At 62.6% G+C, this 17,793-nt stretch overlaps 1 protein-coding gene across 7 annotated transcripts in view; it reads right to left on the bottom strand.

Moving 5' to 3' along the window:
• The window catches only part of SBNO2 (strawberry notch homolog 2), a 43,357-nt gene that overhangs the window by 8,491 nt on the left and 17,073 nt on the right, over window positions 1–17,793 (bottom strand). For 5 of the 7 annotated variants that reach the window (XM_081233350.1, XM_081233354.1, XM_081233352.1 and 2 more), the window contains exons 3-13: window positions 17,645–17,718; window positions 16,943–17,051; window positions 4,941–5,102; window positions 3,690–3,773; window positions 3,302–3,398; window positions 2,817–2,971; window positions 2,576–2,709; window positions 2,405–2,495; window positions 2,163–2,306; window positions 577–694; window positions 194–299 (exon numbers count right to left, since the gene is read on the bottom strand). In XM_081233350.1, coding sequence (XP_081089476.1) covers window positions 194–299; window positions 577–694; window positions 2,163–2,306; window positions 2,405–2,495; window positions 2,576–2,709; window positions 2,817–2,971; window positions 3,302–3,398; window positions 3,690–3,773; window positions 4,941–5,102; window positions 16,943–17,051; window positions 17,645–17,718 — 1,274 coding nt within the window. Of the gene's footprint in view, window positions 1–193; window positions 300–576; window positions 695–2,162; window positions 2,307–2,404; window positions 2,496–2,575; window positions 2,710–2,816; window positions 2,972–3,301; window positions 3,399–3,689; window positions 3,774–4,940; window positions 5,103–9,585; window positions 9,874–16,942; window positions 17,052–17,644; window positions 17,719–17,793 lie in introns of those variants that run through there. The other 2 variants (XM_081233355.1, XM_081233356.1) reach the window with 2 other exon arrangements.

The following is a 17,793-nucleotide window of genomic DNA, read 5'->3' as shown; positions in this document are numbered from 1 at the left end:
CCTGCACGGGAGCAGGAAAAGTGGGGAGGGGGCCCTTTCCCCCCGAGACCAATGGGAAGTACTAGGCAGAGAAAGGATGGGATTTGCATTTTAAGATCTCTCTGGCTGCCAGAGGAGCATGGGCAGGGGTGAGGGTGACACCTGGCCCCCACTCCCATCATGTGGGGGGTGTGCACGAGGGTAAAGAACACACCTCTTCTCGATGGCATGCAGAAACTCCTCGAAGGTCCGGAAGGGCGTGCCCTCACCCCAGATACCCAGGCGGCTCATGTAGATCATGTTTCGGGGCTCAGAGGCACCTGGGGGAAGGGGGAGCCACCATCAGCTCCTCCGACCTGGGAAGGTCGGGGCCTCAGGTGTGGCCCCAGAAATGGCACGAGGGCCAGGAATGGGGACCTGAGGCTCTCGGGAAAGTGCCCACGGCCAGCTGGCAGAGGGGAGGCCCCTGACAGGGTTGGTGTCTGAGAACAGGGCCTGGCAGGAGCTGGGCTGCAGACCAGACGCTCCCCCCACTCTCTCCCCGACACAGCTGCGCCAGGGCAGGCATCGCTCGCTCATCGATGACCAGGCCCTCACCTGTGGCGCTGGCATAGACCACCCTGGCCAGGGGCAGCTTGTTCTGCAGGTCCAGCACGGCCTTGCCCATCTTGGTGGAGCTGGCGTTCTTGGCTTTGTGGCACTCGTCGAACACAATCTGGGGTGGGTGTGGGTTAAGGACTGTTCTGGAAGGCAGGCCGCCCCACAGACCCACCACGACACCCTAGGTGGTCCCTTCCTGGTTGGGGGGAACTCCAGAAGGTGCCTGGGGGGATCTGGCCACGGGGTGGGGTCCTAGGGGTGTATGAGGCCACCAAAGCCAGAGGGAAACAGCCTCTAGGCCCCAAACAACGTGGATAGGAATTGGAAGACACAGAAAGTTCTTAATGTTTTCGGGGGAAAAACAGCAAGTTACAGACAAGTATGTCTGTCATGTACCTACCTGAAAGGCAAGGTGTGAGTGCCACATGCACGTGCACATGTGTCCACACGTATGTATAGGGGTTCAAAACACGGGTGAGGTTAGCCTGATGCCATCAGGCAGCCCCCAAGGTGTGAGGTTAACACTGCTACTTTTTTACGCTGCTGTTGCTGAGCTGAGGTGTCACCTGACACCGGGCACCCAGAAGCATCAGTAACCCTGCTGCTTCTTCTGGCTCATGGGAGCTCTGAACAGACTATGCCTCGTGAAGAGGGCCCACAGGCCTTGTCTCATCGGAGCCCGAGGGTCCTCTAAGGGCCCCTGCAGAAATCCCCAGGGGAAGCTGTGGCACCTCTGCGTGTGTGCGTGTGCGTGTGTGTGTGTGTGTGGAGGCGGGGAGCAGCTGGGGAGAAGGCCAAGGGGGGTTGGCCTGAAGGCTGTTACTGGTAAGAGGAATATGTGAAAGAAGAAAACATTAACACCAGTCAAGCATCAGACTCCAGCTTATAGTCTCCTATACTTCTTTTTCCTACAGCCTGATGGACATTCCTTTTTTTTTTTTTTTTTGGCCACACCAGGCAGCTTGCGGAATCTCAGTTCCCCAACCACATATCAAACCCGTGCCCCCTGCATCGGAAGCGGGGAGTCCTAACCACTGGACCACCAGGGCAGTCCCTGGTGGACTTTCCTTTTGTCTCCTACAGTTTGGTGGGAGCAAAAAGAAAGTGATCTCAGGCTGAAGAGCAAAGGAGGGAGACGCCTGGGGCTCCGGCCCAGTCAGGAAGAGCCTGGGACCCACAGCAGCTGGCAGAGCTGGAGCAGCGGGGCCTCTGGCCTAGCTGTGCTCTGGCTCTCCTGGCCTGCCTCCTGCCCCGCCCCCACGGAGCCTGGGTGGGACCAGCCTGGGGGCCGGACAAGGACAGGGGAGGAAGTGCTCTGCGCCCCCAGACCTCCGGCCCCACTGCCCGCGGTGTCGAGGCAAACACCACCCCGACCCTGTGGTTACGGGTCCAGCCGGCTGGAGCCAGGGGGCCGAGCCAGACGGCCAGGGACGGGTAACAGCGGTCCTTGAGGGCGAGCCTGCGCCACCAGGCCCTCCCTGCCGGGAATTCCTCCCGTGCTTCGGCACCCTCCAGCACCACCAGGACCCAGGCCTCCCGGCCCCTGTGCACTCGGCCCCGCCCCCTCATCACGGCCAGGATACCACGCCATCGAAGGCCTCCCCACACCACTCCAGGATCTGCCGGATGCGCGTGCGATGCTGCCCGCCTGCCTGGCTCTCCCCGATCAGGGCGGAGTAGGTGGCGAAGAGGACGCCCTCTGAGGTAGTGTTGTCGCCGTACTTGATCTGGGGAGAGGGCCAGGCATCGGTGCACGCCGGGGCATAGCCACGCCTGCGCTCCGGGACCCCCACCCCTACCAGGCGAGGGGCTGCGGGCCACCCACCTTGCTTAGCGCGTGCACCGCGATGCCAGGGGCGGTGATGTCCCGCAGGTCGCGCTCTGCGTCGTACTTGAGATCGTTGGAGACGCTGAACCTGGGGGTGCGAGCCAGCAGGCTTCAGGAACCCCCTGCCCACCTGCCGGCCCACCCCGTGCCCAGGGAGGGACAGCTCACCACAAGGCCTTCTTTCTGCCTCGCAGGTAGTTCTCCAGGATGATGCCGGCCACCGTGCGGCCCTTGCCCACGCCCGCGCCATCGCCGATGAGGAAGCCCGCGCGCTGCCCACTGGGGAGCAGGACCTCGTGTTGCTGCGGGAGTGGCGGAGGAGGCAGGGGTCAGCGTGCGGCAGGGTCAGGGTGGGCACTGAGACCGCCCCCACGCCGGATGCAGACCTGCTGGGAGACCCCGGGATCACCTGGCAGGCGTAGGTGATGGCCTCTAGCTGCAGGGCGGAAAGGGCCCCGCTGTCGGAGGAGGCCAGGGCGAGGGTGTAGGTGATGTCCGGTGGCGGAACGCTGGACAGCGTGCTGGTCTCCACCACGCGGTCCGGGTGCTGCTTCCCAAGCTTGGCTAGAGTGGCATGGTGGGGCGGGGGCAGGTCAGGGGCGTGGTCTGGACAGGGTCGGGGGCACGGCCCATGGGTGCAGAGCAGGAAGGCGGCTGACCTCTCCACTGCCCCCTCCGCCTGTCTCCGGTTGTGCCCAGTGACGAGCACAACCCCGATTACAGAACCGCCCCCCGGAGCCCTCCCACAGCTCCCACACCTGCCTTGGCGGTTTAAGGGGACCTGGGACCTTCAGGGACCCCGGAGATGGGCGCCCCTGGCCGGAGGACGCAGACCCCGTGAGGCTGTGCAGCCCGGTGGTTGCTGCTGGGGGTCTTCTCCCACAGGACACTCACACTTGGACGGCACGTAGTCGGCGTAGGTCTCTGCGTGGCCCAGCTCCTCCGCCTCATCCTCCTCAGCTTCGTCGTCCTCCTCGGGGTGACTCTGAGACTGAGGGCAAGGTGCTGTCACGCTGGGGACGGTACTGTCCCCTGCACCACGCCAGCCTCCCTGCCAGGGTCAGGAGCCTGGTCCACCAGCCAGCCCAGTGACTTGGGGCGATAGGGAGAGGTCCCCCCTCCTAGCATGGTGCCTCCCTGGGACCTCAGTTTCCCCATCTGTATAATGGGCAGACCATGCTTCTAAGCCGGCCCAGGGCCCACATACAACAGGTGCCTGAGTGAGTGGCCCTCCCTGGTCCCCAGGAGGGATGGGCAGGGGTAGGGAAGGGGCCTGGCTCACCTGGTAGCTGACGAGAAGTGGGGTGCTGGAGAGAGAGGACACAGGGTCCTCAAGGCCTGTAAATGGCCCGCTGGGCAGGAACAGCTGGAGGGGAGAGGCGGGGAGAGTAGGCATGAGCCTGCAGGCCACAGGTGGGGAGGAAGTGCTTCTATGGGCCCCCAGCCTCCAGAGGGGCTCGCCTTGTGGTCCTCAAGCCCCTCAGCTGGCCACCGGCCTCCTTCCTGCTGCCCGCCCACCTAGATCTGGTAGATACATAAGTACTAGGGATACATAAAGTACTAGATAAATAGGTACTAGGAATGCAACGTACAACATGATAAATAGAATTTGCACTGCTGTACGTTATATATAAAAGTTCTTAAGAAAGTAAACCCTAGGGGTTCTCAGCACAAGGAAAAAATACGGTTTTTACTTCAACTTTTTTTTCGGGGGGGCACACTGTGTGGCTTGTGGCATCTTAGTTCCCTGACCAGGGACTGAATTCACGCCCTCAGCAGTGAAAATGCCGAGTCCTAACCACTGGACCGCCAAGGAATTCCCTCTATTTCTTTAATTTTGTATCTATATGAGACTATGGATGTTCACTGACTTATGTCATCATCATTTCATGACGTATGCAAGTCAAATCACCATTCTGTATGTACACTTTAAACTTACTGCTGTATGTCAATCACATCTCAATAAAACTGGAAGGAAAAAAAACACAAAAGTTTTTTTGAAATGAAAATAAAATGGAAGTGAGGTACAGGGAGGTCTGAAACCTACTCTCAATTCCCTCTCCCCTTTTTTTTTTGAATTAACGAAAACAAACAAACAGCCGCAGACGCAGGTTCCTGGAAGGCTGACTCAGGTTCCCAGCAGGCAGGGCTGGCCGCAGCAGCAGTGGGCGTGGTGTTTCAGCTTCCCGCCTGGGCCTCAGGTTCCCAGGAGGCTGGGAGCCGGTAGGAGGGCCCTGGCGAGGCGAGGACGGGCCTGGGTTGCCTGCTGCACCTACTCTGGGCACTTTGTATCCCCCTGCCAGCCCTAGACTGGGCCCAGACTCTTCCCGAGGGCCCGGGGGTTTCATGGGCACTGAACCCGTCAGGGAGGCTAGGCATATGCCTACTGGTGTCCACTAGTGCATGCCGGACTCCCCGGAGCCCCTCTTCCCCCTGGGGAGCCCCTGCATCTTCTGGCCTACACGGGAGACATGAGCACCCTCGAGCGACACCCTCCTCCGTGTCTGTTTGGCCGAGGATGGGGCACACTGACCTTGTCGTGGGTGGAGGGGCCAGTGCTCACGTCCCAGATGGTGGGCACCTGGCTGAGGCTGTCGGCGGGCAGGAAGTCAGGTGTGTCTGCGATGTCCGAGAGGGAGTCCACGGACGAGGAGAAGATGGAGGCATTGGAGAGATCATCGAGGTACGAGGAGTCCTGCAAGACAGGCCGGGTGAGGGCAGCTGTGAGGCCCAGCCACACGGTGGATGCTGCTCAGCCACAGAAAGGGGTGACGCACTGACACTCACTACAATGTGGACGGACCCTGAGGACACGACGCCCAGTGAGAGAAGCCAGACACAGAAGGACACATGGTGTGTGATTCCATTGATGGGAAACATCCAGAACAGGCAAATCCAAAGGGACAGAGAGGAGGTTCCTGATTGTCAAGGACTGGGGAGGGTGTGGGGTGACTGCTGATGGGGACGGGGCTTCTTTTTGGGGCCATGAGACTGTTCTGGAACTAAACAGATGTGATGGTTGCCCGACTCTGTGAATGCACTGGAAACACTGAATTATGCAATTCAAATGGGTCAGTTTTACAGTATGTGAATTATATCAATAAAGCTGTTTGAAAAAAAAAAAAGAAAAAAGGAAAAAGGCAAGCGGAGGTGAGAGAAACCAGACCTCACAGGCTCTGCGCTGGACTCTACTCAGGGGACACCGGGAGAAGGCGACAGACACCCCGTGCCTGCCCTGGCCCATCCCCATGGAGGAGGTGACACCGGTGTAGGGATGCCAGGACGCACGGACCGCCACAGCTTCAGGAGACATCCGCTGCTGTGGAGGTTACAGTTTCTAAACCTAAATTTAAAGGGAATCGGGGGACTTCCCTGGTGGTCCAGTGGTAAAAAATACGTCTTCCAATGCAGGGAACAGGGATTCGATCCCTGGGTGGGGAACTGAGATCCCACATGCTGCGTGGGGCAACTAAGCCCGCACGCCACAATTACTGAGCTTGTGCGCCTTAACTAGAGAGCCCGCATGCCGCAAACTACAGAGCCCACGCGCCCTGGAGCCCGCACGCCACAACTAGAGAGAGAAAACCAGCACATCACAACTAGAGAGAAGCCTGTGTGCCGCAATGAAGACCCCGTGTGCTGCAACTAAGACCCAACGCAGCCAAAATAAATAAATAAAAATAAATAAACAAAGGGAATCAGGTGCAGCGCCGGGGGTTCCCGTTCCGGCCTCCCTCCCTCCCAGCCCTGGTCGCAGGCATGGAGCTCCTGAGTGTGCCTGGCCTGTGCTGGACGTGGGGACATGCAGAGTCAGTCCCTTGGGGCTTCTGGACCAGGGTCCCCTGAGGTGCCCCGCCGGGTCACGGTGCCCACACCGCCTGCCACCTGGGGAGGGCAGTGCAGCATAGCCCCCCGTGCCCAGAGCCGGGGAAGGTGCAGGCCCCCCACCTCCCTTAGCACCTCCAGGCTCAGATGCGGGGCAGCCCTCAGCCAACCCCCCAGGGAGGGACCCCCCCACCCCCGCCTGCCTGCCATGGGTGGAGCCAGGTGGGCTGTGGCCACAGCGGGCCCATCAGCGGGAGCATTTCCCGAGCAGGGTAGGGGCCAAGGAGGAGGGAGAGCAGCCCTCTGGGAGCCCCCAGCCCCGTGTACTGTTCACACATCTCGGCCCATCAGGGCTGTTGGAAGGCCGCGGCCGGGCGGGCTGGGACAGAGGGTGTGGTGTCCCACTAACCAGTGAGAGAAGGCCAGGAGGGTGGGCAGGGCTGACCAGTGGGGGTCTCGGGGCCCCGGGGACTCAGATCAGTGGACTCTGGGGAGGAAGGGTGGGCCTGGGCCTAGGGTCAACCCGATGTGCCCAACTCGGGCCTGGAGGCCACAGCTGAGCTGGCTTCTGGGGGTGGAGGGCAGGTCTCCACAGTCCCAGGTCACCGAGAACAGGTCCCTGATCTCAGCCAGTGCCCAGTCCTGCCCCACGACCCCTCAAGGGCCGTGTTTCTGGGGCTCCCCTCCGACTGATCTGCATGGGAATCAGCCCCCCAGGCCCTGGGGTGCGGGGACCTTCAGGCAACACTGTCCAGCTTCCCCAGGACCCCGTGCTCAAATGCTGGTGAGTGCACAGCCCCCAACAGACAGGCTTGAGAGCACTGTGCAAAAAGGACAGCGGGCCTGGCAGGAAGGGGTGGAGCCCGCTCAGCTGGTATAAGGCAGGGGGCCCCCTGTGAACGCCTCCCACTGCCCGGGGTGCCCTGGCTCCGGCGGTTTGCAAGGAGGGCACTCTGCCCGCCAGGCCCCTCCTGGCCCCTGCCCCCTGGCCACATGCAGTCTGGTCCCACGGAAGTGGGGCAGACCCCAACCTCCCCCCACTGCCTGCAGGTGCAGGACCTGGCGACCTGGGCAAGTCCAGGCGAGGAGATGGAGGCATGGCAGACAGTGCCTAGCAGGACCGGCTCAGGACCGGGCAGAGGCCTGGGAAGAAGCAGGAGGGGAATGCCAACCCTAGAGCAGGGAACAGGTGCTCCACAATGCTCCTTGGGGCACCCTGCACTCCCATGCGAGAGCCTGGCGATTCAACAGGCCAGAGCATCCATCTCGGGGGACACTGAGGTGGCGGCAGTGGGTCTGGCTCTGCTGACCCCAAGGCCTGCTCCCTACCCCACCCCCGGTCAGCTGGGGTCAGAGGTGGCACATCCCGAGTCTGGTGGACAATGCCAGGGAAGGGTGGGCTGCAGAAGCTGGCATGGGCATGAAATGACAGGGGGTAGTGACCCCCAGAGACTCCAAAGGCTGGCTGGGGTGGGGTCCGCGTACAGGCAGGGACAGCTGTCTTTGCTAAAATCCCTCTGGGACCAGCGTGGCCCTCCCAGCGAGCGCCGCCAAGCCTGGTCAGGGTGATGATGACCCCGGGCCCTGGAGCCCTGAGAGGTGGGCCTGCTTCCCAAAGATGAAACAGTCACTGGGCAGTGGGCAGGGAGCGGGGCGGGACCTCGGGGGCCAGCCCCAAAGATGGCAGAGGCAGGGGCTGAAAGGGGCGCTCGGAGGCCACCCTGTGTGAGGGCTGAGCACGGAGACCCTTCCCAGGAGGACAGCGCGCAGGTGAAGAAGCCCCCCGGGGAGGAGCCAGGAGGTCAAGGTCAGCAGCAGGGACCCCTGGGGTGATGGCTGGGAAGGGCACCTCCCCTCTGAGGTCTCCCCCGGGGAACCCATGGCCCCAGTGCAACCACGAGAAAACACCGGACAAACCCAGACTGGGGATGTCCTGCAGGAGTCCCAGCCCGGGCTCCCCACGACTGCCCAGGGCCCCAGCCCACCCCAGGAGAGCGGGCGACACTGGCACAGCCTGGGGGCCCTGGTGCCACAGTGTTACTGGGGCAGAGGCGACATGGGGAAGCGTGGACTCTGGGGCCCTGAGGACGATGTACGAACACGGGCCCATCAGCTGGGACGTGGGCGGCGCCGAGGGGCTGGTCGTGGGCACACGGGGTCCCTCTGAACTGATTCACAGTCTCTCTGTAAATCTAAAACTGCTCTAAAAAATATAATTTATTAAGAAAGTGGGTGCTCCCTCCCCAGTCTGTGGACACCATCTCCACCAGATGCCCTGATGGGCAGCCGGCATCATCTGGGGGCCCCTGGATCCTCGGGGGCAAAGGGAGGTGGGCCTCACTTGGGTCGCAGGGGGTGGGGGTGGGGTTCCCGAGGTCCCTCCCCCTCCCCACCGTGGAGGGCGGGTGGCTGGATGGGAGTGAGAGTGGACCCCCCTGGTGGGCTGCCTGCCAGTGTTGGGACCTGACTCCCAGCAGCCACAGGAGACCTCCAAGATGACCCAAACCCAGAATCACCTTCCTTGGGTCCCCAGGGCCCGGTCAGGGCAGGGCCGCAGCTCCCAGGCCCTCACCAGAGCCCCCAACCCAGCAGCCTGTGTCTACCCCTCCCCGGGCTCACCTCCCGACCTGCGTCCCCACCTGGAACTCCTCCGGGATCCCAGCACCCCCCGCCCCGCTCTTCCCACTGCAGGCCCCAATGCAGGGGAGCTGGCTGGTTACCCCGACAGTTCTGGGGGGCCAGGAGGGCACAGGGTCGTCCACTGTGCTTACTGCCTCTCAGCACGTCGGGGACCCTGGACCAGAGAGGAGCTGCCCACGCAGTGACCCCCCACCTCATCTCTGCCACCGCCCAGCAGGCTGGGACAGGATGGCCCCCAGACTGGACCCAGCTCTGGGTCTGCTCAGCACCCCCTCCCAGCCAGGAAAGCGACCCCAGAAACACTCTTTGGACACAGGTCCTCTCACTGGCCCTGGGCAGGGGCCCTGAGGAGGGACAGAGGGACAGAGAGATGGAGGGATGGGGACCGATCCTACCTGTCCAATCAGAGCCCGTCTCAAACCATGCCCCACCCCGGCCCACAGAGCCACTGCCACCATCCCAGGACACGGAGCGCCCACGAGACTCCAGGTGGGACGGCTCCAGCCCCCTGCAGCCCCCTGCCCTCCCTGGCTGTCCCCACATTCCACGTGGCTCTGCCCGGAAAACTCCAGCGGGGTCACCCTCGCTGCCAAAAACAGACAGACGGAGCGGGCTGGGGGAGCCCTCCCCCCGCCCCCAGCCCGGCTGTTCCCGGCGGTTCCCACGGGCCCTCCCAGCCTGGCCCCCCTCGCAAGGCAGGAGCCCAGGGTTACCTTGCCGAGGGCTGCAAACTGCAGCCAGAAGCGCAGCTGGGACATGGTGGCCGCCGGGTCCCAAGAAAGCAGTGGAAGCAGCTGCCTCATGACCACGGGCGGCTCAGCCCGCCGGCCCTCAGCCCTCAGCCCGCCCGGCCGCATTTGCATGTTGGTTTAGTCACCGCCTGCGCCTACTTCCCCTAAGGCCGGCTGACTTTCAGGAAATGATGCCTGCCTGGTAAGTCAGGACGGTTACTGGCAAAGCGTGGAGAATTACTGAACGGGGCGGAATCTACCACAGACGGCTGTCAACAACGCCCGCGGGCTGCCACTGGCTTGCCCCCTGCCTGCCCCAGGCGCCCTCCTGGCCACGGCCTCAGTTTCCCCCAGACTGCTGTCCCCCCAAAGCACGTGCCCAGCTGGGCCTGGCAGGGACCACAGCTGCCCCTGGGATGCCCACAGCAGTGACTCGAGGTTCAGAGGCCCCCGCATCGCAGGGAGGAAACCTTGGCGGGCTGCCCCTTCCGTGCCCCCCATGCCCTCCTGGGCCTGCCCTCAGCTCCTCAGCCTGGACCTTCACTGTCCCAGAGCCCGCCTCCAGTGCCTCACAGGGCCCGCCCCAGGGCCTTTGCCTGTGCCGTGGCCCCACCTGGAGGGCCGCCCCCATGGGGCCCCAGGCCCCATCCTGCTCTTCCTCCTCCAGCCTTGGCGAGCGGTCTGGCTATCCCCAAAACGCTGCTCTCCCCTGTTGCGTCAGCCCCTGCAACCTGCAGCCCAGAACAGAGGGCAGGATGCAGACAGGGCCAGCGGCAGGGGACACAAAGCCCTGAGGCCCGGTGCCCGTCCTGCATGTTTCTTTCGATCACCCCCATCCCAGGACGGTTCTGTGCGGATCCGCGGCCGAGAGGAGCGAGCGGGCCCATGGGCCTCCCTGCAGCTGCCCAGCACCCCAGAGCTCTGACTGGGGAGGGTCCCTGGGGTCAGAGAGACCTCGGCCCAATGCTGCAGCCCTCACCTGTCTCCAGCCCACAGCCGGCGGAGGAAGGTGGGGGGGAACATGGCCGGCGGCCACTGCCGCAGGTGAGGAATGTGTACAAATGGCAACGAGGGGAGGAAGGACACGCAAACTGTCACGCAACGGGGAAACGCAACCCGAAACCAGCGGGACACACTTCACACCCGCCCGGACGGCTGGACCCACAAAGCCAGCAGGGACCAGTGCGGGGAGGAGCTGGAGAAATTGGAGCCCCTCCACGGCCGGTGGGGGCGTGAGACGGGGCAGCGTCCTCGGAAAACAGTCACAGTCACCCCACGACCCTGATTCCACTGCCAGACGCTCACCAGGAGCAACGGAGACACACGTCCACAGCAGCCAAAGGCGGACATGACCTAAGTGTCCACCAGCGGATGACGGATTAACACCACGTGGTCCTTCCACACACGGGAGCATCACGCGGCCACGTAAAGGGGGGGAAGCCTCGACGCTCACTACTACCACGTGGACGGACCCTGAGAACACGATGCTCAGTGAGAGAAGCCAGACACAGAAGGACACACAGTGTGTGATTCCATTGATGGGAAACGTCCAGAACAGGCAGATCCACAGACAGAGACAGAGAGTGGGTTCCTGGTTGTCAGGGGCTGGGAAGGAGGTGAGGGAGTGACTGCTGATGGGGACGGGGCTTTGTTTTGTGGTGATGGAACGTGCTGGAATTACATAAAGGTGGTGGTTGTAAAACTCTGTGAATACACTTTAGAAGGATGAATTTTAAGGTGTGTGAATTTTGTCTCAATTTTAAAAAGAATTACTAGGAAACGGACATGAAAAGAAGACCCACAAAGGACAAGCACAAACTTTTTGAGATTAGATTTCAGCAGCAGGAAACTGGTCAGGTTGCCAGCAGTTTCTAAACTTGGACTCTGACGCCGGTATCTCAGCACCAGGTGGCTGGTCGGCCCTGTCTGGCCAGCGCATCCGATCCGTGGGGCTGCCTGGTCGGCGGGACGCTCGCTGGTCCCTAGGCTGCCCCCGGGCTGGCCACGGAGGGGTGGGCGCAGCCCACGTCGGGGCCTCCTTTGGAAACGGGGTCGCTGCAGATGTGGTCGCACTGGAGCAGGGCGGCCCTAAGCCGACGGCGGTGCCCTTACAAGAGGGAGGTCTGGACCCAGACAGAGAGGAGAAGGCCACGTGGGGACAGAGGAAGAGGTGGGGTGACACAGCCACAAGCCCAGGGCGCCTGGGGCCCCAGGAGCTGTGAAAAGCAGGATGGACCCTCCCCTTGAGCCTGCGGAGGGAGTGCGGACCCCAGGGCGGGGGGCCTTGGCCGCGGCCCCGCGTGACCCAGGGGCTTCCCATGGGAAGCAGCCCCACACCGCGCCCTGCCAGCGCCAGAAATCGCCAGGAGCCTGCTGGCGGGGTAGGCCAAGCCTCTGACCCTGTGGAACTCCGTTCGCGAAGCAGTGGATGTTGCCGACCCCTCTCCGTGTGGGGAGCTGCCCAGAGTTTGCAAAGCACTTTTCTGAGCTGTGACCTCATCCTGCTTCCCAGAAGCCTGGGCTGGCAGACGGTAAGTGTCCTTATCGGGTGGACGCGGGGCCCACCTGAGATGCCTGGAGGGACCCTCAGGGCGCACGCCTGCCCCGCCGACTGCGACCACGTGATGGGGTCTCAGCCCACCGGAAAGAGCCCTCCCCCTCCCCGGGGCCCGGCCGAGACGCGAGGGTCCAGGGGGCCTTGGGAGGAGGGGTCAGGGCAGCTACCTGATCCCGGGGGCTGCAGTGGGGCTCAGCACTGGGGGGCAGTGAAGGAGGGCGGGGCGGCCACCCCTGCAGCCAGGACCCCAGAGAAACCAGGGTGGGGAGAACCCAGAGGAGGACCTGGAGGGGCAGGGGCAGCAAGAGCTGGAGGCACAAGGCCTCGGGGGGCATTTGGAAGGCTGGGCACCCCTCCAACTCCAACTCCAACAAGGCCCCAAACAGCCCTCCCAGCGAGAATCAGCCACCCCTGGAACACACACTCACACTGAAGTCTACACGCACGTCCACACCAGCATGATTTACGGCAGCCAAGAGGCGGAAACGACCCAGATGTCCATCGACGGACAAACACATACACACACGTGTCCCCCCACACACGGGGACATCCCTCAGCCATGCAAAGGGGTGAAGCCCCGACACTCGCTGCAACGTGGATGGACCCTGAGAACACGATGCTCAGTGAGAGAAGCCAGACACAGAAGGACACACAGTGTGTGATTCTATCGATGGGAAACATCCAGAACAGGCAGATCCACAGACACAGAGAGTGGACTTGTGGTGTCGGGATGGGGAGGGGGAGGGGTGACTGCTAAGGGGGATGGGGTTCCTTTTGGGGGATGGAATGTTCTGGACTTGGACCAAGGTGATGTCTGCACAACACTGTGAATGCACAAAAACTGCTGAATCGTATGAAATGCAAGTCACATTTCAATTAAAAAATAAAAGCCACACGTCCACACCCCCCAACACGTACTACACCCTGGGGTGGGAGACCTCACGTGGGGCCCCTCAAGGTGTAAGGGGTGTAAGGGCCTGAACAACTCTGTGCCAACCTGAGGGCGGGAAGGACAGTGCACAGTGGGGGGACCCAGAGGGTGCCGCCTCACCAGGGGTCAAGGTCAACCCATCAGCAACAAAACGCATCGACACAGGGCCTTGAAGACAACGTGCCGTGTTTGTGGGCCTCCTGCCAGGGACGCAGACCCCCTCCCAGAGTGGGGCACCCTACAGATGCCTGGCCGGTTCTTTCAGAGCCTCAGCACACCCATGGGTGTACACGGGTGTGGTCACCAGTGTTGCACCAGGGCTAATTTCTGCCCTGTGACGCTGGCCTCGGCTACATAAGATGCTACATGTAATGTGTAGGCAACAGCGTCAGAGCTGAAATTTTCAGGTAACCCCTGGGTGCACTTCCCCTCCCACACTTGGAACCCAGGGCCCCAGCTCTGGGGGCTCAATGGGTGCCAGGTCTGATGGCCAGGACTGTCCAGTGAAGCAGAGCTGCCCCAGAGCAGGGACCGGACTGGCTTCCCGCTTTCCCCAGGGCAGAGTCCCTTGGCTAGAGATCCTTCCCAGGTACCTGGGAAATGGGGACCCCACACGGAGGCCGGCTCGACCCTCACCAAAGGTCCTGGCCTGGGCCGGCTTGTGTGCAGCCCCCAGGGAACTGCTCCCGGCCCAAAACGTTTCGCTTTGGCTGCTAGGAAACTCAGGGCTCAAGTTTAGTAACCAGGAGGTGTGTTAAGGCCTGTGGGTTTCTATTCACTGTCTGCCCCCAGCCCAGGTCTGGATTCCCCATTCCAGCTCCTTCTGATGTACAAACAGGAGTGAACGCTTCAACGGTGTGCCATGGGCCTCGTGAGGGCTTCACATGGTGAAGCGGCTTAAAACAACACACGTTTATTACTTTATGGTTCTGGAGGTCAGAAGTCTGAGATGCGTTGTCAGAGCCGGTTCCTTCCAGAGGCTCCAGGGGAGCATCGGTTCCTGCCTTTTCCAGCTTCTAGAGGTGCCGCATCCCTGGCTCGCGGCTCCTCCTGCATCCTCACAGCCGGCAGCGCAGCATCTCCCGTCTCTCTCTGCCTTTGACCCTCCCGCCTCCCTCTCATAAGGACCTTGTGGACTTCTGTGGTGGCGCAGTGGTTAAGAATCCACCTGCCAATGCAGGGGACACGGGTTCGAGCCCTGGTCCAGGAAGATCCCACATGCCACGGAGCAACAAAGCCTGTGCGCCACAGCTACTGAGCCTGCACTCTAGAGCCCGTGAGCCACAACTACTGAGCCCACATGCCACAACTACTGAAGCCCGCGCGTCTAGAGCCTGTGCTCTGCAACAAGAGAAGCCACCGCAATGAGAAACCTGCGCACCGCAATGAAGAGTAGCCTCCACTCGCCGCAACTAGAGAAAGCCCGCGCACACCAACAAAGACCCAACGCAACCAAACATACATACATTAATTAATTTTAAAAAATATATATATATTTTTTAAAAAAGACCCTGTGATGACACTGGGCCCCTCAGGGAATCCAGGGTCACCCCCATCTCAGGGGCCTTAATTTAATCCCACCTGCAAAGTCCCCTCTGCCCTGTGAGATGACAGATCCACAGGTTCCGGGATCAGGACGGGGACGTCTTTGGGGCTGTCCCTGTGTCGGTCCCCGTGCAACGTCACTCAGTCTGAACCAGGAGCAGAGGTGTCTGTGGTGGACCCACCGGGCCAGGGCTGGGCTGGGAAGAGCCTTGAATGCCAGGCTCGCTCTGGACTCTGTCCTGGCTTGGCCCACAGGCCCAGGGTCCTGGGGGAGGTGGAGGAGGCTGACCACAGGGCCTCAGACCCTCAGCCTGGCTGAACTGTGGTCTCACATCTGTCTGACCCCACGGTTGGCAGTGAGGTGAGATTGCGTTTGAAGAAGGTTTCGCTGCTCTAAAGGGAGATCTGGGTCCAAGTCGCCCCCAGCAAGGGCAGCTGGAGGGCGGGTGGGCTGCGGCCGCTCTCAGCGAGCTTATGTCAGGTGGATGAGCAACCTCCAACGCGGGGCGTGCTTCCCCACCTGCAGCAAGGAGCGGACACGGCGCCCTGGGGGCTGCTGGGCTCGGAAGCCACGTGGATCCCTCGCAGAGCTGGGGGCGCAGCGGGAGTGGGCAAGTGGGGGGTGGAGCGAGGCCAGGCGGTGGCCGCAGGAGCCGGGACACCCCCAAAGGCTTCATCCACCCAGCAGGGACGCCCCAGCGGGGGAGCAAGTCTGGACGCAGAGCCATGCCCAGGACACGGTGGATAGGAGGCCCGTCAGCCGCCAACCCGCGGACGAGCCAGAGACGTGGGGCCACGGTGGGTGGGGAGAAGGTCCTGGGCCGTCGGCCGGGCGCCCTGGATGCTGAACCCACTGGCCCTTCGTCTCCTGGAGGCCAAGGGTCTCCTCAAGGGCCGGCGGTGGGCAGAGGAAACCGCATATGCCTCTGTAGAGGCAGGGAGGCTGCGTCCACGGGCCTCCTGTTCCTGCCCCATGGCCCTCGCCCTCACCCTGGGGGACTTGGGGCTCCCGAGGGGCAGGCTCTGCTCCCGTCGCCACGAGGCCCAGCCGTGTCGCTTCCTGGGTGGCCACAGAGGGTCACTGACAGGGCAGCTCAGGGTACGGTGTGGCGGGACTGTGCCCCCCAGGCTCCAGGGTCCCCCACCTCCCCAGCGCCCGGGCTCCACCTCCCTGGCCACGTGCCTGCCCCCCACCCCGGCCCCCGCGGCTGTGTCTCCACAGGGACCCCAGCGGGTTTAGGGCCATCCTAACTGGGAGGACCTCAGCTCCGTCTACCTAATCACACCCGCAAAGACCTGACTGCCAAGTAGGGTCTTGTCCTGAGGTCTCGGGAGGACCTGGATTTGGGGGCACGCTGTCACCGCAGCACACACCCCTCGGTCCGGTTCTCTGCCCGGCCCTGCTGCTGCCCCGGTGAGTGTGGGCTGGTCTGAACGGCCCTGGCCTTGGTCCAAGTGAGGCCAGCAGGTCTGCACCAGCCCGTGTGTGCCGTGGCCTCCCTCGGCCTGTCACCTGGTGGGGCCCATGAGCCCCACTTTACAGAAGGAAACTGAGGCTCGGGAGCTGAGCACCTGACACTCCACCCCCTGGCGGGCCCAGGGGCTGCTTCCCAAACTGAGCGCCAAGGCAGCCCAGACACAGAGGCCAGCACAGGAGCTGCCAAGGGTTTCAACTTTCCAAGGGAAACCCGGCGCCACTCGGCCCCTCTTGCCCCCACTTCCTGCCCCCTGGTTGGGGTCACCCCACGACATTGCTGGGCTTCTTCCTGCAAACCCCCTCTGAGGCTCTCAGGTTCGACGGCTGCCGTGCGGGACAGAGGTGTGGGACCCATTTGTGAATCCCGCGGACAAGGCTGCAAGGCAGAGTCCGCCTGACTCCCTGGGGGCTGAGCTGCCTGGCGTCCCCCAAAAGATAGAAGTCAGATGTCCTCCTTTCCTCCAACTCGAGGGGCTCACGTTCGTCAAGCAGCTGCTGTTTCGGGGACATAGATGCTCACTATGCTGTTTCGACCTGATGGGGTGTCACTACGGCCTGGGGGCACGATGGGAATGTGGACCCCGCCAAGGCGCTAGGGCGCCCAGATGGAGCGAGTGGAGGTCTGGGCGAGGCAATCGGACACTCGAGATGTGGCCCCATAACCCGCAGACGGGCAGGAGCGCAGCTGGGCCCCCAGCCTCAGTTACGTGACCTCCGACCCGGCGCCCCCATCTGCTGAGGGGAAGTCACACCAGCCTGTCCCCCAAACAAGCCCAGTCCCCCAGCACTGACACCCAACGTGGGGCACGGCCCAGCCGAGGTCTCCTACCTGAGGAAAGTCGCTGCTCTTTGGCGGGAAGCTGGGGGTGGCGGCTGCAGGGCCATAGCTGGTGTCCACGCAGGGCTGGCCCACAATGAAGGAGGAGTTCATGAACTGGCTGGAGGCGGAGAAGGAAGCTGAGCCAGCAGGCGTGACGAGGGTACTGCCTGCCCACCCCAGGTGCAGGACAGGCCAGCAGGAACAACTCCGGCGCCTCAGAAACTCTGCTCAGGAGGGGCCCACGCACCCATGTCTCGGGACACGGCGCCCCAGAAGAACCTCAAGGCTCTGGCTGTGTGCTTCCGTGCCCTTTGCATGGGCCATTCCTTGGCCTGGTACCAGGTGTGCTCTCTTGGCAAACTCCTACTTACCCTTCAAAACCCAGCTTGCTGATGCCCTCCATGGGGAAGCTGTCCTCCCGGCTCCTTTCACCCCTAAAGTTTCTTACCACCACCTGGTGTCCCCCCCACAGTATAGCCCTTCCTGGCCCCCTTGTCCCCACTACCTCTGCCTTCTTCCCTGGAGAGTTCTCGCTAGACAGACCACAGCAGGTCAGTCTCAGCTCTCCCCATGCGGCCAGGGCCTGGCCTACAGCCCCCCTGACTGAGAGCTCTAGTTTTCTTTAACCCTTGACTGCGGGATGAGGAGGCAGAGTGAAGCCCCTGCGAGGGGGGGACCCCCCAGCAGGATGCAGTGGGGCTGGGCACTTACTGGCTTTCGCTGGAGAAGGCTGGGTATGGCGTGGGCGAGAAGCTGTTCCACCAGGGGTAATGCAGCATGGCATTCTGAGACAGAGTGGTGGCCATCAGGGGAGAAGACAGGAGGGCAGGGTCCCTGGCCCTCCTCCCCCCCATCCCCCC

Source organism: Mesoplodon bidens (assembly GCF_964165515.1).
Source record: "Mesoplodon bidens genome assembly, chromosome: 4".
NCBI lineage: Eukaryota > Metazoa > Chordata > Mammalia > Artiodactyla > Ziphiidae > Mesoplodon > Mesoplodon bidens.
Note: the sequence above shows the minus strand (reverse complement) of the source record. Positions and strands in the feature narration are given on the sequence as shown.